This window comes from Bufo bufo, chromosome 9, assembly GCF_905171765.1.
Source record: "Bufo bufo chromosome 9, aBufBuf1.1, whole genome shotgun sequence".
In the NCBI taxonomy this organism is placed as follows: domain Eukaryota; kingdom Metazoa; phylum Chordata; class Amphibia; order Anura; family Bufonidae; genus Bufo; species Bufo bufo.
In genome coordinates, this window is record NC_053397.1 from 191,624,169 (window position 1) to 191,644,199 (window position 20,031).

Below are 20,031 nucleotides of genomic sequence, written 5' to 3' on the forward strand. Positions count from 1 at the left end.
GAACTGCCTTAATTCTACGTGGCATTGATTCAACAAGGTGCTAATAGCATTCTTTAGAAATGTTGGCCCATATTGATAGGATAGCATCTTGCAGTTGATGGAGATTTGAGGGATGCACATCCAGGGCACGAAGATCCCGTTCCACCACATCTCAAAGATGCTCTATTGGGTTGAGATCTGGTGACTGTGGGGGCCATTTTAGTACAGTGAACTCATTGTCATGTTCAAGAAACCAATTTGAAATGATTCGAGCTTTGTGACATGGTGCATTATCCTGCTGGAAGTAACTATCAGAGGATGGATACATGTTCTCATTCTGTTTAAGCCAAATTGGACTCTATTATTTGAATGTCTCAACAGAAATCGAGACTCATCAGACCAGGCAACATTTTTCCAGTCTTCAACAGTCCAATTTTGGTGAGCTCGTGCAAATTGTAGCCTCTTTTTCCTATTTGTAGTGGAGATGAGTGGTACCCGGTGGGGTCTTCTGCTGTTGTAGCCCATCCGCCTCAAGGTTGTGTGTGTTGTGGCTTCACAAATGCTTTGCTGCATACCTCGGTTGTAACAAGTGGTTATTTTAGTCAACGTTGCTCTTCTATCAGCTTGAATCAGTCGGCCCATTCTCCTCTGACCTCTAGCATCCACAAGGCATTTTTGCCCACAGGACTGCCGCATACTGGATGTTTTTCCCTTTTCACACCATTCTTTGTAAACCCTAGAAATGGTTGTGCGTGAAAATCCCAGTAACTGAGCAGATTGTGAAATACTCAGACCGGCCCGTCTGGCACCAACAACCATGCCACACTCAAAATTGCTTAAATCACCTTTCTTTCCCATTCTGACATTCAGTTTGGAGTTCAGGAGATTGTCTTGACCAGGACCACACCCCTAAATGCATTGAAGCAACTGCCATGTGATTGGTTGACTAGATAATTGCATTAATGAGAAATAGAACAGGTGTTCCTAATAATTCTTTAGGTGAGTGTATATATATATATATAATATTCTGTATATGAAACCTTAAAAGCCGGCTTCTTCCATCACTCACTCAACTCTTTTTCTCTCCTGCTGTTGTAACTGTTCATCTCTTGGAAGATTCTACAATTTCTTGGCTAATATATCATATTTTATTATTAAGGAGGCCCTTGATTGGGCGATGAAAAGTCAGCTTTGGGGACATGCTTTGTTTCTCTCCAGCAAGATGGATTCACGGACCTACAGCTGGGTAATGGCCAGGTAAATGCACTTTTATCTGATCCGTTATCATCCTCATCCTGCTAACAGCCACAGGCTGAAAAGTGTTATCATAGGTAGTAATTTAATAGCATCGAAAGGGGAAGGGATTAGGTTGCCCTGCGGAGAGGATAGTAGGAAATTCTCATAATTAGACAAGAAGGGACGCCGGCTCTAAGACTAGAAATTGCTTGTAAAGAATCTAGTTGGAGGAGGTCAGTCATTACTTGAGAAGAGAACATAATTGATTGGGCATTGACTGTACAGAAAATGATTGATTAAGCATAACATTCCAGGTGGGGAATTGATCAAACATTACTTGCAGATAGGCTAAGCCTCGCAGCATGTACTCTCATCCGATTTCCTCCTCAGTAAGGCCACTCATTTAGTACTAATGATGGTTTTGTTGCCGTTCTCAGGTTTACTAGCACTTTGGCTGTCAATGACCCATTACAAACCCTGTTTCAGCTAATGACTGGTCGCATACCACAAGCTGCAACCGTAAGTTAGATTTTTTTTTTTTCCTAGTGTTGCATTGTGCAGACGTATGCTAACCATATGTAACAGATTGTGCTTCCTGTGCTTCCAACAATTTGGGAAAAATTGGGCCACGATGTGGGGAGATAATAATAGCTGCTTTTGTCTTCAAGCACTCGGAATTGCAAAAAGAGATTTTCTGATCTCTCTGCAGTGCCCAAGACCCTTTGATTTTCACACCGGGTATGCTGATGGGCAGATGTCTCGTTAAATGTTGTGTTGTCTATCTCTTGTCGCTCAAATAGTACAGTTTTATCAAAGTTGTGTGGCTATCAGTGGAGTAAGGGCAGGTTCACATCTGTGTTTGGTAACTCTGGTTACTACCGGAGTTACTAAATCCGGCATAAACTAACACCGCCTGGCACCGCCAGATCCCCATTCACTGTATTAGGATCTGGCATGGAACTGGCATATTTCCGGAATAGATTCTGGTTTTCTGCCAGAAAATAGCACAGCATGCAGGGCTATTTTTTTCCAGCAGAAATCTGACATTTATGCCAGAGACACCGCCGGATCCCATTATAGTGAATGGGGATCCAGGGCATGACTTCTTAATGTTGGGCCGTACCCTATGGCAGATGTTTCTGGCTTTCTCCTCCCTTCTAAGTAAAAACATGTACTAGGTTGGGTGTGTTTTTTGTATAGGAAAGTTGGGAGAGACAGATGTCGTGCCGACAGCTATTGAAGGTGTATGGAAACCTTTTATTTTGATGAATCCACTAAATGGATCCTCCACCCCGCAAATATAATAGAAAGAATTCAGAACAAGAGTGTCTTCTCATTGACTTCTGGTGTAAAATATATGGAAAACTCAAGTTATTCATTGCGTTTAAAGGGGTTGTCTCATCTCAGACAATGGGGGCATATCAATAAGATGTGCCCCCATTGTATCATAGGTGTGGGTCTCAGCGGACCCACACCTATATCGGGAATGGAGACCCGCAAAGTGGTGGCTGGAGGACTCCGGTCAGGCCGCCACTAAGCACTCTACCTATAGAAGTGAATGGGGAGTGCACCGCACATGACCGGCCACTGCTCCCATTTACTTCTATAGGCCTTACTGAAATAGCCGAGCCAGAGTTCGGCTATTTGCGGTGGCCCCATAGAAAATGAATGGAGGGTGGCTGCATCACTTTCAGGGCTCTGTTCTCTATATACAGTTGCAAGAAAAAGTATGTGAACCCTTTGGAATGATATGGATTTCTGCACAAATTGGTCATAAAATGTGATCTGATCTTCATCTAAGTCACAACAATGGACAATCACAGTCTGCTCAAACTAATAATACACAAAGAATTAAATGTTACCATGTTTTTATTGAACACACCATGTAAACATTCACAGTGCAGGTGGAAAAAGTATGTGAACCCTTGGATTTAATTGGTTGAACCTCCTTTGGCAGCAATAACTTCAACCAAACGTTTCCTGTAGTTGCAGATCAGACGTGCACAACGGTCAGGAGTAATTCTTGATCATTCCTCTTTACAGAACTGTTTCAGTTCAGCCATATTCTTGGGATATCTGGTGTGAATTGCTTTCTTAAAGTCATGCCACAGCATCTCAATGGGGTTGAGGTCAGGACTCTGACTGGGCCACTCCAGAAGGCGTATTTTCTTCTGTTTAAGCCATTCTGTTGTTTATTTACTTCTACGCTTTGGGTCGTTGTCCTGTTGCAACACCCATGATCTGTTGAGCTTCAGCTGGTGAACAGATGGCCTTAAGTTCTCCTGCAAAATGTCTTGATAAACTTGGGAATTCATTTTTCCTTCGATGATAGCAATCCGTCCAGGCCCTGATGCAGCAAAGCAGCCCCCAAACCATGATGCCGCCACCACCATACTTCATAGTTAGGATGAGGTTTTGATGTTGGTGTCCTGTGCCTCTTTTTCTCCACACATAGTGTTCTGTGTTTCTTCCAAACAACTCAACTTTGGTTTCATCTGTCCAGATGAAACTCAACTTTGGTTTCTTTTGCCAGTACTGCTGTGGAACATCCAGGTGCTCTTGTAAAAACTGTAAATGTGCAGCAATGTTTTTTTTGGACAGCAGTGGCTTCCTCTGTGGTATCCTCCCATGAAATCCATTCTTGTTTAGTGTTTTACGTATCATAGATTCGCTAACAGGGATGTTAGCATATGCCAGAGACTTTTGTAAGTCTTTAGCTGACACTCTAGGATTCTTCTTCACCTCATTGAGCAGTCTGCGCTGTGCTCTGCAGTCATCTTTACAGGACGGCCACTCCTAGGGAGAGTAGAAGCAGTGCAGAACTTTCTCCATTTATAGAAAATTTGTCTTACCGTGGACTGATGAACAGCAGTGCTTTTGGAGATACTTTTATAATCCTTTCCAGCTTTGAGCAAGTCAACGATTCTTAATCGTAGGTCTTCTGAGAGCTCTTTTGTGCGAGGCATCATTCACATCAGGCAATGCTTCTTGTGAAAAGCAAACCAAGAGCTGGTGTGTGTTTTTTATAGGGCAGGGCAATTGTAACCAACACCTCTAATCTCATCTCATTGATTGGACTCCAGTTGGCTGAGACCTCACTCCAATTAGCACTTGGAGATGTCATTAGTCTAGGGGTTCACATACTTTTTCCACCTGCACTGTGAATGTTTACATGGTGTGTTCAATAAAAACATGGTAACATTTAATTCTTTGTGTGTTATTAGTTTAAGAAGACTGTGATTGTCTATTGTTGTGACTTAGATGAAGATCAAATCACATTTTATGACCAATTTGTGCAGAAATCCATATCATTCCAAAGGGTTCACATACTTTTTCTTGCAACTGTAAGTGCAGGTCCCAGCGGTGGGACCCGCACCTATAAACAATCCCCCATTGAGACAACCCCTTTAACAAAAATTGGTAATATTGAAAGCAGACACTCTTTTGATTAATATTATTCTCATATAAATCTATAGAAATGCCAACATATGCATTTCTACTTTATGCAAAAAAATGGTCGAAAATGAAACCCAAACAATAATTGTAATAATGGGCCTGTGAGCAGAATCTAAAGCTGGCCTTACACATTAGATTGTCAGTCAATCCATGTAATCTGTACGGGTGTGTCCCGTGACCCAATGTTCCCTAAATGGTAAATGTTGGGGAAAAAAGGATCAGGCGACTGGATTTTGACATGCTTGACAAGGAGATGTGCCTCTGCCAAAGGTGTGTAGCAGCACCTTATTCTCATCTCCCTATTCACAACACATTTATGCTCGACGTAGCCGAGGGCTCGTGCATATGTTGGGCGGTTGTGAGCAAAAGCTGCTACAGTAATTCGGCCAATAGCTATTTGAAGTCACATATGCAACCAAATTCTAGTATTCTGTTTTTGCATAGAATAGAATACAGGAATCACCGTATCTGGCATATGTTGGAAACCGGTGGCATCTGACGGATCCAATTCCTTCTAATGGTTTCTGGCAGGTTTCTGGTGTGAATACCAGTTTGCTTTTGGACAAAATACTGCTCCTTGCAGTGGTATTTCATCCATCCATTTTTTTTGCCAAATGAGGCTCCTGCCGGTATCTCCACTCAAGATGACAACCAAGCCTCAACCAAGGTGATGTCACACTATTTCCTGTGTGCCACTTTTCACCAGTGTCCTTGTCAGTGTTTTTCTCCCCCCTCATGCCATTTTTTTTAATATGGCAGCTGGCAGGGTCCTTCATGACTCTACAAAGATAAGCAGAACAAGCTGTGACTGTTTATTTTTTCTTTGTCCTTTACATGAGTGACCTTCCTAGACAATCACATTGAAGGGCCTGGCAGGAAGGATATGGAAACATGTTCTGAAATATATATCTGTATGAATGTTTAGAAGAAATGCATCTGTTTTCACTTGTGATCATGATCATATAAACCTTTGGCTATAGATTCCATTAAAAAAAAAAAAATTATAATAAATAAATGATGTAGATACTTAAGAGTTCTGGACTTAAATAAGGCAAATTAAAGAACATGTGTGTGAACCAGGCACCACATTTTGAAAAACCCCAAGGTGATGAAAATGCTCCTTAATTACAGTTACTTGGCAGGTTACCGTGGATAACACAGTTGTTTCTTAAAGTACATTGGAGCACAGATGGTAAACTCAGTAGAAGTAAAGCCAAAAGGTTCCCATGGTCATTTGAAGAACATACATTCCTTAGAAAACAAAAAGGTCACTTTTTTAAACTTTCTACTTCCAAAAACTGGCTAAAATAGAGCATTGACCATCTTTTCGAAGTGAGGAATACAGGATCTAGTGTGACACAATATCCGTCCCTTGCATTCTTTTTGCCCCAAACTGTATAGGCAAGGACATAGTTAACCTAAAGAGGACCTGTGTCTTCTCCTGACATATATGTTTTAGTAACTGCTTGCATTCCCCATGTAATAACAATTCTGGAGCATCTATTCTTATGACTTTATGGTGTACCATTTCCTTATTATTCCTGCTAGAAGTTCTGAATTACTAGCAGTTTGCAATGAAGGTTGACACGAGTGTTACCAGTTGGGAGGTGTCTCTCTGCGCCATCTGACACAGGCAGACTGTGCAGGGTTAATTTTTTATTTGCATTGCCATATTCTGACCCCCTACAACTTTTTATATTTATTTTATGTCTACGTAGCTGTTTGGGGGCTCATTTTTTGTGCGGAAATCTTTTGTTTTTATTGATACCATTTTGGAGTGTATGTGACGTTTTCATCACTCCCATTTTTTTGGGAGGTGAAGCAACAAAAAATAGTGAATCAGCCATTTAGATTTTTTTTCCATTATGGCATTCACCCTGCAGGATAAGAATGTTTATATTTTAATAGTTTAGTCATTCAGGGACATGGCGATGCCTGCGATCTTTATATTTTTGTTTCTTTAGTTTTTATTTTTAATATTGGGAAATATTTATATTAATATCTATATATATTTTTGAATCTTTTTTAAAGATTCTGTAAATATTTTTCCAATCTTGTGAAAACATTTTTGACCTATTTTTTTTTTCAAGATCCCCAATAGGAGACTTAAAGGGCTTCTGTCATCCCCCATTTAGCAATTTTCAGTATCGGACATTAGCTATTTGCTAATGTCAGTTGAGCCCATATATATCACTCTTACCTCGCTCTGTGCTGTAATTTCTTTAAAAAATCATACTTTTATAATATGCTAATTACTTCACTACCAGCAACTTGGGCAGTTACTTGCTGGTAGCCGCCGCATCCTCGGACTATAAACACGCCCCCTCCTCCACTTGATAGACAGGGCCAACGAGCGCTCTCCTCCTTCCGTTGGCCCTGTCTGCCCATGAAATCCCGCGCCTGCGCCGTACAGGTCTTCATTCATCGTAGGCGCTCTGAGAGAAGGACGCTTTTCCAGGTGTAGGCTGACGTCATCGGCGCAGGCGCACTGATGAAGGAGCGGGCAAGCGAGCGTGGGGGGCGTGTTTATAGTCCGAGGATGCGGCAGCTACCAGCAAGTAACCGCCCAAGTTGCTGGTAGGGAAGTAATTAGCATATTATAAAAGTAAGATTTTTAAAGAAATTACAGCACAGAGAGAGGTAAGAGTGATATATATGGACTCAACTGACATTAGCAAATAGCTAATGTCAGATACTGAAAATTGCTAAATGGGGGGTGACAGAAGCCCTTTAAACATGTGATCTTCTGATTGCTTCTCCCATACTGCAGAGAGAAGTCAACAACTCATGGATCTATAGTTACTGATTATATAGGGTGAAATTTTTTTTTTGGTGGGTATTGAACCTCCATGCTGGGGAATGGAGGATAAAAGTGACGTTCTCCTGAAAATATTGATCCTGTTTTATTTCATCCTACAGCATGCCTCTTTCAGGGTGCTTCATACAGATTGTGAGATGTAAGACCATGTTTCAAATGTGGCCAAGCATGGCAGATCCACCTCAATCTTGTCAGGTCTTACTGTAAGCACTGGACCATCCGACATGGTGTGAAGCTGGAAGGTTCTCTGCATGGGCCCAGTGTTGTATACTAGATTTTATGTCTATCATCCCTGTTTGTCCAGACTACAGTATTTGCTTCTAATATTTCATTATAATTCTCCATAAAACAGTGCAGTGGAGATAAAAAGTGGGGAGACTGGAGACCTCATTTGGCTGTAATGCTGTCCAACCAGATGTCCGATCCTGAGGTGAACCATCGTGCTATTATCACCATGGGGGACAACCTAGGTAAGTTATGTTCTTAATACACTATGCATAGAGAATGAGCGCTTGCAGGCCTGTGTTTTATTTATGGAGTATACTTACTGTAGGTGTCAGCTGAATAGAATGGGTTTTCACCGCAGTTTATTTCTATAGAGAGTCATTAAGATATATCTCTGACATTCTCCATATTTCACTGGTGCTAATATTATACATAGTGTAAATTTACGATTGGTTTCAGAGATATTTGAGTCTTTGGACATAATATTCAAAGTATTTTCCCTATCTACCGATCCCTGGCATCTAGCTTGTTTGTCCAGATCACCATGAGCTACCAAAGCCCAGTGGGCCCTGGCATCTGCCCTGGTTTGCCCGAGTGCTGACACCAGCCCAGTGTGAATGATATGTGAAGGATCTATATCAGAAGGGTAGTAAAGACAGCAGTTCTGGCTGCAACAGATATAATAGATGCCTTTAAATTGCCCTATAAGACCTCATTATCACAGCCATAATACGATGTCCATACAAGTGTAAGGGTACTTTTTACATTAGCTCTAGGGGACTCCAGCAGGCTGTTCTGGCGGGTGAACAGCCTGTCGGATCCGTCCGGCCGCTAGTTCACGTGTGCCCCCGGACTTCCGCTCCGTCCCCATTGATTATAATGAGGGCGGGGCGGAGTTCCGGAGGCGGCACGGCAAGAGGCAGCCGGACTAAAAGTACTGCATGTCGTACTTTTAGGCCGGCTGCCTCTCTTCGTGCGTTGCCGTGCTGCCTCCGGGGGCACACGTGAACTAGCGGCAGGACGGATCCGACAGGCTGTTCACCCGCCGGAACAGCCTGCCGGACTCCTCTGCCACTAGTGTGAAACTAGCTTAAGGGTCCTTAGTGTATGTCCATTTCTTCCTAAAAATGTTAAAAATAACAAAATAAATCTTTATTGAGAACAATTATAATAAAATCACTTGGCTAATGTTGCTTTACTGAAGTCACCAAATGAACAGGCGAATCGGGACTAGTGTCTAAATTAGATTCAGATGTGTATTCAGTCTAATAGGCACAAAGCATGGTCAGAGCAGGAGGTATGCATACGGATTTTAGCAATACTTATCTATGCCTACAAAGTGCAAATTCTCTGCTTTGACCAGGTTCCCAATGGTACTTTAAACAACCACTGAACATCCGGAATTAGTCCTGTGGTATCTACCATGCGTTACTACAGAGACACACGCTATTCGCTTAAAATGGGTATATATCCCAATATCTCAGCGATATAGTCGTACCACTACTGTCACTCTTGTCCAGGTGAGGGAATGTCACGGTTTTTAATCCTCTAGTAAAAATGGACAGAGTGTATGAGAGGCGCACAGGGTAAGACAAGAGAGTACAGCACCTAATAAAGCTCTAGCATGGCTATTCTGCTGACCCTCAAAAGTTCTGTCGCTGCTCTTACTGATGATTCCACCAGCACTATTGTCAGAGTGTAAAGCCCTAGGTATGCTCAACGCGTTTCTGTGTCCCTTTGAGCAGGACACTTCATCAGGAGCAAAGGCATAAACTAAAGTGTCTGACTGTAAGTGAAAGGAGCCGGCACGTGTCAGTACCAGCATCAGCGGCGCTGTGATGGCCGTACGTGCGCCGCCGACTCCCACTGGTTAAATAAGGAAACCCTGTGATTAGGAGGATAGGCGCTGTCTCCAGCCTCCAATCAGGGAAGGGGGCGTGTCAGGAGAATACGGCCCGTATCGCGATCGCAAAGTGCTGTTAGTGTTCTGCAGCTATTCACTCAAATACATTAAAATGGGGGATCTCTAGACGGCTGAAAGAGCCTTCCAGGGGCAAGTATACATATGCGAGGGCATGGGACAGTAATACGAATATAACACCTACATTAGACACCATCGATTAGAACCCTGGTGCAAACTCAAGATCTAAATGAGTTATGTAAATTGTGACCAAGTGCCGCTCTAACCGTGTGATAAGACACACTGTGACATCTAAGGCCACTTAAAGATGTAATAAATCATAGGGACAGTCATATTGTGTGACATATATTGAATATAGTCACCAGGTGCACTTAGGAAATTATTGCACTTGAGACATCATTATTGTTGCACTTAAGACATTATAATCATCCGCCCAGATGTTCAGGGAATAATGTCAAAAGCCGACTGCATAAATACGCTATTATTGTTCTATGAAGCAGGAAAAGCTGCTGCGTTCATTCAAGCCTTTTGGAGCCTCCGTGTACATCCGGAAAATCCATTCAAGTTCTTTTCTCAATAATCTATTGTCCAGATCTCCTCCATGTGGCATCTGTCTAATATGTTTAATGATAACCCTTACAAAAAGTATACTTTAATAATAATCCTACACATATGACGTACAAAACACATCTACTAAAGTAGAACTACCAATCACTAGGTTAACCACTGATGGGTGGAGGCTCCCTCCTCCTCTTATTATTATCATATGTTGGTCCTTTCATTAATTATGGATTAATAAGTGACACCGATGTACCATTATCGGTGATCTACACCCGTTTTACGGAGTTCGCATTATAATATGGGTCTCTGTTTTCTATGATATCAATTCAACTATCTATCTTTACCTACCCCCTGATGATCCCACACCGTGGGGGAAACGCGTTGGAGTTTTTTGATGTAATTATTGTATTTATTGTATTATCCATTTAGGGTGTGTTTTAATTTTGGATTCTTTGATGTACTTTGTACCTTTGATCAGCGCTTGCATCAATAGGGCTGTATACAAAGTCCATCTATATGTGTGTATGTTAATGTGTTTATCCTGTAGTCTACCACTAGGCGAGTACCCTATATGTCATTACTACCCTAGGGTTGTATTAGGAGTTTGCTAGCCCAGGTTCGAGGACAGGGAGTCCCCACCATTAGGGGCCGTCCCTGGGCTGAGTTTTAGATTAGGGTGTAAATGTAGGGATAGCTTCCCCACCCATCAGTGGTTAACCTAGTGATTGGTAGTTCTACTTTAGTAGATGTGTTTTGTACGTCATATGTGTAGGATTATTATTAAAGTATACTTTTTGTAACGGTTATTACTATTGCTGGAATTAGTGTTTCTCTACTTTTTGACCCAATATATTTTTGCCGGGTCACTGAACTGGAAAAGGTTATACCCGTATCGAGCCGCACGCGATGCATCCGCTGCACCTAAAAGTGCCTTGAGGTTTAGGAGGAAACCAGGTGCAGACCTGTGGAGAAGGGAGGAAGCTGTGGACCAGCCGGTCCCTAATATTTTTACCCCTCCGATATGTAATAGAGGGGGCATCCACCACCAATTGCGCAAGGTCGGGATCCATGCGTAGAATACACCAGTACCGATTAATGATTTCCTTGACCTCATTGTGGCCAGCATCAAAAGTACCGATCATTTTGGTTACGTTCTCCTCCGTACTCCTCTCCTTGGGGACCAATAAAGTGTTATGGTCAGCGCAGCGTGCATGGTGATATGCATTCCCAAGGATGAAGTGAGGATAGCCCCGGGCCTTGAATCTGCTTGTGAGACTATCAGCAGCATGTCCAATGACTCTGAGAAATTCCTCCTAGCTCTAATATATTGTCCCTTAGGTATACCTCTGCATAATGCTAGCGGATGACAGCTACCCCACTGTAATAGATTATTGGTCGCAATTGGCCTACGGTACATCTTTGTCATAAGATGCCCATCAGTATGCTTAGTAATAAGTAAGTCAAGGAATGTAATCTGGCAAGGGTCCACTGTGGAGGTGAATGTCAACCCAACATTATTAATGTTCAGTTGTCTGAAAAAGGTCTCAAATTGTGACGCCTCACCTTTCCACAGGATCAGAATGTCGTCGATGTAACGCAGCCACAGCTGGATACATGACGACCATTCATCCAGATGTTCACCAAAAACGCATTCTTTCTTCCCCCAGCCCAGGTATAAATTCACGAATGTCAGGGCACATGGGCTCCCCATGGCGACACCCCTGAGCTGGTGGAAGATTTTACCATTAAAGATGAACACGTGTTGTAGGATAAACTCTAGTAGTGTCAGTACAAACTCAGTGTGGCTTTTACAGTGGACTCGTCTTTCTTAAAGGAAGTAATATATAGCTTGAACCCCTTATACAGCGCTTCTGCATCAAGACTTTCTAATAGCACATCATCCTCTAGGACAATACCAATAATCCTCTGAAGGACATCCATCGTGTTGCGTACATAGGATGGTAGAGCCATCACAAACGGGCGTAAGATGGCATCCACATATACGCTAATATTTTGTGTGAGGCTGCCTATGCCCGACACAATCAGTCTTCCCCTCAGAGGGTCATGTCCTTTGTGGATCTTCGGTAAGCTGTAAAAACAGGCCAGGATCGGACGACGTGGAAGTAAGTAATCAAATTCAGCCTGATTAATCAGATGTAGAGATTTGGCTTCCTTCAAGATTTTGGTAAGGCTCTCTTCTCCTGTAAAATATGATAACATTCCTTGTCCCCCAATAAGCTTACACACATAGTAATATAGTGGGACTTATGAAAGACTACTATATTTCCAACCTTGTCTGAGGGCTTTATCACAATCGAATCGTCCTTCTCCAGGGACAGTAGTCCTTCTAATTCTTGTGCCGAGATGTTATGATGAGGGGGCATGTTGTTTTCCAGGTGACGCAGTTCACTGGTGACTACTTCAAGGAAGATATCTAGAGGTGAATTTTCATTCACCGGTGGATACTTAGTAGATGGCGGCCTTAGATTGGTGAAGGGACCTTCAGCCGGATTTCTTTGCCCTTCAGTCCAAAGATCCGCCAATATGCGAACATCTGGCATGTCCTCTAGGCAGATCCCCAGTTCCGCACATTGGTGTCTATCATGGGTCTGAAAAAATCTCCTCCCTTTTATTTTAAATTGCCCTATAAGACCTCATGATCACAGCCATAATACGATGTCCATACAAGTGTAAGGGTCCTTAGTGTATGTCCATTTCTTCCTATTTAAAGGGGCCGTCTAACCTTTACTAAGAATAGGCCATAACTAGCTGATTGGTATAGATATGACATGCCACACCCATTCCTATCATCTGTTCAGGGGTAGTTCCATTATCAGAAGTCAGTGCCAGAAGGAGGTACTGTAGTACCGTCAACCTTCTAAATATAAAATATATATACAATGTATATATGACTGTGTGTATGTGCAGTACCCCAGTAGGGTTATTTCAAAGGTTTTATTGCTGTAATATCATATTATTGAGGTAAAGAGGTATTCCCATCTCAGACAATGGGGGTATATCGCTAGTATATGCCCCCATTGTCTGATAGGTGCGGGTCCCACCTTTGGAACCGCACTTATCTCGTAAACCAAGCCTGCAAAGATAAGGAGGGTGCACCGCGCTGGCGCAGCCACTGTTTCCTTTCACTTCAACGAATCCGACGTAAATAGCCGAGCCAGCGGTCCCATAGAAATTAAGGGCGCCCTCCTTCACTTTGCAGGCTCGGTTTATGAGATAAGTGCAGGTCCCAGAGGTGGGACTTGCACCTATCAGACAATGGGGGCATATACTAGCGATATGCCCCTGTTGTCTGAGTTGGGAATATCCCTTAAAATGTTGTGAGTTGTTGTGTTTGTGTACCTAATAGCAATGTATGGACAATTAATGGTTAACAGCTTGGCTTACTGTATTAGGTTGCCAGGAGATGGACCTGAGTCTGCCTCCTGATTAGTTAGAGTCAGTACAGTTGAGTTTTAGCTGTGCTACAGTGAAGACCTACATGTGGAAGCTTCTCAGAGCTACAGTAGGCCCAAGTTCAGAGAATCCCCATTTCTGAGACTTCTACAGCCAAGAAAGTTTCAGACAGCAAGATATAAACATGTTAATAGTCAAGAGGCTTTGGTGCTATGAGAGGGAACACTGCTAACACACCCTTCCACATTTTGAGATGGTTTGGCATATCCTAGATCTGCTTCCCTCAGCACGGGAACTGCAGAAAAATTAAACAAGATCCCCTTTGCATGTCTGTGTTTCTGCAGAGAGACACAGAGAGAAGGAGAACTACAATTTCCATTATCGTCACTGTCCATATGCTGCTGTTGGTGAACTATCGCATCATGTTACAAACTTTGGAACTGTGCTTTGTAACTGGCGGATGTACTACTGTTCCCATTCTGCACTTTAATAAAGAGAGACTTATTTATTGATACCAACTGGCCCGATTACTGACTCCACCATTCACCAGTCATTACATCATTCACCTGTCCTGCACCCAGAGTAACAGTTAACACCACAACGAATACTAGGCAAGAGCCCCAACTTCAGGGAGTGGCCCGAAGGAAGAAAGGGTGTGCCCTCCTGCCAACTGCTTGCCCTGCAGGAATAGCCAGAGGGGGAGACTGCCACTGTGACCTATGAGTACCACCTTTCGGGCCATTACTACCAATGCAGCATCTGGACCACAGGGGAGCGAGAGATTGTGGGTGACCAGATGAGAGCAGTAGTCGTACTCATGGTTCTGAAGCTCCCTGGGCTGGTGTGCAGTGACAGGAAGAGCTCTGCAGTTCTTCCCTTCAGGGCACAATCTGGTTTTCGGGCTTCTCCCTCCTGATGGCGGATGAGGTTCCCTTTGATGTGGACGGTTTTATGGTGCGAGGCAGGGTCTCTGTTTGCAGTTCAAATTATGTGCAGAAAGCAATGATGAGGAGACAGCCATGCAGCAAACAGTTTCTTTACTGAAGTATTCAAATGCAGACAATGTAGGACAGGTCTTACTTGTAAGGGACTGACTGATGTTACACAGAAATGCAATATCCATTAGATGTTACAGGTCTCACAGCTGCACAGATAATCATAGGTCAAAAAGGTGTCTCTTTAGAAGGTTTAAGCAATCTTCCTTACTCCACACTTTTTTAACTGACTTATACTTTAGCTTTCAGACATGAGGTGTAATACTTTACTTCAGGCAATATTCTTGCAACCAATAAGGATGTTCCCCTCCCTCGCAGGCAGACTCTTCTGCTACATTCTTTGACAGGTTGCTTATCCACATTTCCACCCTGGATGTGATACAGGTTGGTCAAATTGTGTGGTGTGTGCTCAGGCACCGAAGGCTTCTCCTGAACACAGGTTCCGTAGAGTCCATAAAGTCCTTTGTACGACTAGTCACCTCTACAGGTCTTTCTCTACAACGCTCTTGCATCTGGTCCGCTTTGGAGATGTTATGACTCTATCCTGGGCGGTTCCAGGTCCAGGAAGAGCTTGCCTGTCAGCCTCACATTTTTGTGATTCCTCTCTCTAGCCTTAGGCTAGGCTGTACTAGCTGAAATCAACTGGTTTAGACTCAGGCTGACTCTAGAATTTTCCTGACCCCTTTTTATATAGAGGATGACACCAGCCCCATCTAGTATACAGGACATGAAATTTATATTTTTGCACTTTGCAGTATACGAGACTCTAGGAGCAGGATGCTGCACCACTTCCATCCTCCTCTGCGCACTCCCCAGCAGTTTGCTGCATATTTCCATCTTATTTGTAACTGAGTCATATAATCTGTCAATGTTCAATTAGACTGGATGTGTTTTTAAAGCGTCTGGGAGGACTGAAAGTTCAAGGAGTTATCAGAGCAGTTCCACACAGTCTATTAAAATTTACTTTTAAAGGCTATATGTGAAGTCTCCTTACGCAAGAACTGAAAATATCAAAAGAGAAGTCTTTCAAGAAGTTGCTGTTAGGTGGTGTAGGGTTTACGAGTTAGAACTCCTTAGTCCCAAATTTAGTGAGGGAATTTTCGCAGTGAGTGATGGTGCAAAAGCTGGAGCTGCCTATACACCATCCAATGTTACATGGAGAGGGCGGATGTTAATAGAAACTAAATGACAAAAACTGTAAATGACATGTAATGTGAAAAATGTCTGGGTTATATATAAAAACCTAGTAGTCAGAGATAGGCTGCATTTTGCTTGCAACAGACCAGGAAAATCATGCATTAGATTAAACTACAATTTTGCATTGTTTTAAGTAGACATGCACAGATCACATCCCAATCCCCATTATCCTCCACTTCCATGTCAAATTTATGGCAGGGGTTTGAAGAAGCTGAGATATGGTGAGTTTACTGTAGTGACTTTGTGCTGAAGAACTCCTTTAGGGTACAGCATATGCACACGGTGCTTATTACGTGCACATTTTCATGTGGAATACAGGACTGGCAAAGATGAGATTTTCTAAATCTCATGTACAAGGTGTGGAAATTGACCTGTGGTGTGGATTTTGAAATCTGCAGCGTGCAGATTTTCAGTGCAGATTTCCCCCGATGCAATGCAAAAGGCTGAGATCTAGGGCAAATCCACAAGTAACACATCCGGAATTAGGTGCAGATTTGGTGTAGAAGCAAAGCAGAAACCTCACAAAAATTAGAGTGGAAAATCCGCATAAACTACACTGCTGTGTGCATGCCCCGTACCTAGGGTTGCTGGGCCAAAATCCTCAAAAATCTTCTGTATAGAGGAAAATTCAATGGCTCAAAACGCCATTCAAAAACACCATTGTAAACGCACATTAGCACTTGCCTTGTTTCCGGCAGATCAGCAAACCAGTGGAGGTCTATCGGACAATGGGGGAAAAATTTTCAGACCCAGATCGTGTTTCAGTTTCACAAAAACTCCATTGACCCAAAAATGTGCACCTCAAGGGTGAAAAAAGCACCACTTCAAAAAATGCCTATTTGTCCTGCCTTTACTACAGAGTGGTCCACGAAAAACTAGCCCGCCTCCAGCAATAGTATGACAAGATGAATCAGCAAGTGGATTGTTTTTTTTGTTTTTTTATTCCCCACAAAAGATGCTTAAAGTGATCTCCGTTCATGTCTCTGCATCTTTGGGCACGTCGGATTATGTTGGCTGATATTGCTCGCAGCTCTTCAGCAGTGATTCTGGAGAAGAAAAAATGTTCTGCTTTTTCCGACAAGATGGGGCAACATGCCGCACCTCACGGAACTTAGATTTTTTTGAAAAAGTCTCAAAATTGTTTAAAATAATAAAACAAGTCATTATGTCACCTTAGAGATCTCCCACCGCTCCTGTTCTAGCATTTCCTGGTCTCCCAAGAGTCTCTACTTCCTTTACCCCTCTCGATACACATGGAATGATCACTCAACTAATCACTGGCTGAGGTGGGTCACCATTACGGCCAGTGATTGGCTGATTGGTCACTTCTTCCAAGACACACCTTTTAGTACAGACTGTTGGGATGCGGCGGGGGTTCACTAAAGTGAGGACCTTTTTTTAAAAACTTTTTTTTACCACTCCAAAAACGAGGGGCATCCAGGAAGCTTTGGAACAGAAGCAGCAGGGTACTGATACAGTATTTTTAGGTGGACAAGGAAAAGCAGATGTGTGTGTGCTTTTTTTTTTACACTAAACTTTATTAACAACATGACATCACGTAGCGACAGGCAGCCATTTTACAAATTACTACGGACAGGCAGGTTGTAACTACAATAATAACCACAATAAAAATCAGGAATCCAACACAAGTCACATTTACTTATGACATACATGTGTCCTGTGTGCTGACCCAGCACATGTATGCCATGTAACACTGCTTACTGAATATCAGTGTGTAAAGAGAGTCACATGACTGATACTATGTTTCAGTTAGGCCATGAATGCATTCACAGGACTGATACATGGACTATACCATTCTTCTAAATATAGGTAAGAAAGGTACTGTATGTATGCAGAATATAAATACTTGTATATTAGAAAATTGTACGATTTCCTAGTATAAAACAAATAAAAAAACAATAATAAACAAAATACCCCTTAAAGAGGACCTTTCACCGATTATTACACTATGAACTAACTATACAGACATGTAGAGCGGCGCCCGGGGATCTCACTGCACTTACTATTATCCCCAGGTGCCGCTCCGTTCTCCCGCTATGTCCTCCGGTATCTCCGCTCACTAAGTTATAGTAGGCGGAGATTCCAGTCACTAAGTTATGGAAGGCGGAGTCAGCCCTTGTTCTGCTGTAGCTCTGGCCAATCGCAGCGCAGAGCTCACAGCCTGGGAGGTTATTTTCTCCCAGGCTGTGAGCTCTGCAATGCGATTGGCCAGCGCTACAGCAGAACAAGGGCAGACTCCGCCTACCATAACTTAGGGAACGGAGATACCAGAGGGCATAACGGGAGAACGGAGCCGCGCCCAGGGATAATAGTAAGTACAGTGAGATCCCCGGGCGCCGCTCTACATGTCTGTATAGTTAGTTCATAGTGTAATAATCGGTTAAAGGTCCTCTTTAAAGTCTCGCCAGAGGAAGCCACTAGTGTTGAGCAAATCGAAATCTACAAAGTGGACTTTGATCTGAATTTTAGGGAAAATTCGATTTGACGCAAACCCGAATTGCCTTGTGCTTCGTGGTAGCAAATCGATTTTCCTTGAATGGCAGTAAAAAATCAAAAAAATCATTCTCACCTTATCTGTTTGAGCGCAAAGAGCCGGCCGCCGCCATCTTGATTGAGGATCTTGAAGAAAATCCCATGCAGTGCTCCCTGTCATTGCCCCAACAAATTACAAAGAAATGCACTTTATGATGAAGTAATTCGCCACAAAGCGAATTTTTTTGAAAAATTCATCGAAGCACTCAAATCTAATTTTTCAATACTTCGCTCATCACTAGAAGCCGCATCCAGCTAAGTATGTTGAATCACATGGTGGCCATGCAGATAAATGACCATACATTAATACGAGGGCATCTTGAACCAACCAGAACATGAGCTGCCCGCTCAAATCAGCTCTGCAGTCTGACTCAAGGTGGGGGGTGGAGAGGTCCCAAGCTGGAGACCCACCATGATGTCCAAATGCCCTAATAAAACATAAGAAAAGAGCTTGTCTTCATAAGCAGCCACTTTAATCTACATAACATGCTGAATAAGTGTAAGGCCTCTTTCACACGAACGTTTTTTTTTTCCCGTTTTGCGGGCCTTTTTTGCGTTCCGTATACGGTCCGTATACGGAACCATTCATTTTAATGGTTCCGCAAAAAAAAACGGAATGTACTCCGTATGCATTCCGTTTCCGTATTTCCGTTTTTCCGTTCCGTTGAAAGATAGAACATGTCCTATATTTGGCCGCAAATCACGTTCCGTGGCTCTATTAAAGTCAATGGGTCCGCAAAAAAAACGGAATGCATACGGAAATGCATCCGTATGTCTTCCGTATCCGTTCCGTTTTTTGCAGAACCATCTATTGAAAATGTTATGCCCAGCTGCAATGTTATTACTGTATACTGTATATGCCATACGGAAAAACGGAACGGAAAAACAGAACGGAAACGGAAACACAACGGAAACAAAAAACGGAACAACGGATCCGTTTAAAACGGACCGCAAAACACTGAAAAAGCCATACGGTCGTGTGAAAGAGGCCTAAGGCTGGGGCTGCACAGTGACGTATTGCATGACATGAAAATTGCCATTTTGCCTTGGTACAGCGCATGGGACACAGTCGGATCTTTGGTTGCAAGTAGCATGTGACTTTGCCCTTATAGACCGCAATGCAAATCGGTGCAACTTGCCTGTGATTTTTCTGAGCTATGGCTGTGGCTGCACAGCAATCTTGGATGTCGTTCAACCAAAGTTCGCGCTTTCATTATGCTACAGTGCAGAAAGTCAAAGCAGTCGCGTTGCGACTTACGGGTTGCAGCGACCGCATCTCTCTCTTTTACTAAATGCACAAAATGAATGACTTGTATTATCTCGCTTGTTTCCTGCGCCTGGATTGATTAAATCTCTAATGTCATTGGAGTATCCTCTCTCTGTGTGATGGAAAAAAATGAATGTTCATGCTAATGGGTTAATCTCTGACCTTTTTAAACAAAAAATCTATTATTTTTACTGTCCTGCATTTTGAGCAGAAAATGTACATCAGAAGTGCCGCAGGCAAGAACCTGACCCCTGGAAAAATGTATCAATCACCCTGGAGAATAATTAGCAGCCCGTATACAATGTGTACTGTACGCAGCTCAGCTCCGGTGCTTCTGCATTGAATATGCATGGTCTATAGGTTAGTTGGGGACATGGAGCTACCTGACTATTTATTTTTCCTTACAGTA

General features: G+C 42.8%; 1 protein-coding gene across 4 annotated transcripts in view; it reads left to right on the forward strand.

Moving 5' to 3' along the window:
* The window catches only part of LOC120979751 (protein transport protein Sec16B-like), a 269,654-nt gene that overhangs the window by 138,952 nt on the left and 110,671 nt on the right, over positions 1–20,031 (forward strand). For all 4 annotated transcript variants that reach the window (XM_040408708.1, XM_040408707.1, XM_040408709.1 and 1 more), the window contains 3 exons: positions 1,139–1,236; positions 1,653–1,734; positions 7,842–7,959. In XM_040408708.1, coding sequence (XP_040264642.1) covers positions 1,139–1,236; positions 1,653–1,734; positions 7,842–7,959 — 298 coding nt within the window. The remainder of the gene's footprint in view (positions 1–1,138; positions 1,237–1,652; positions 1,735–7,841; positions 7,960–20,031) is intronic.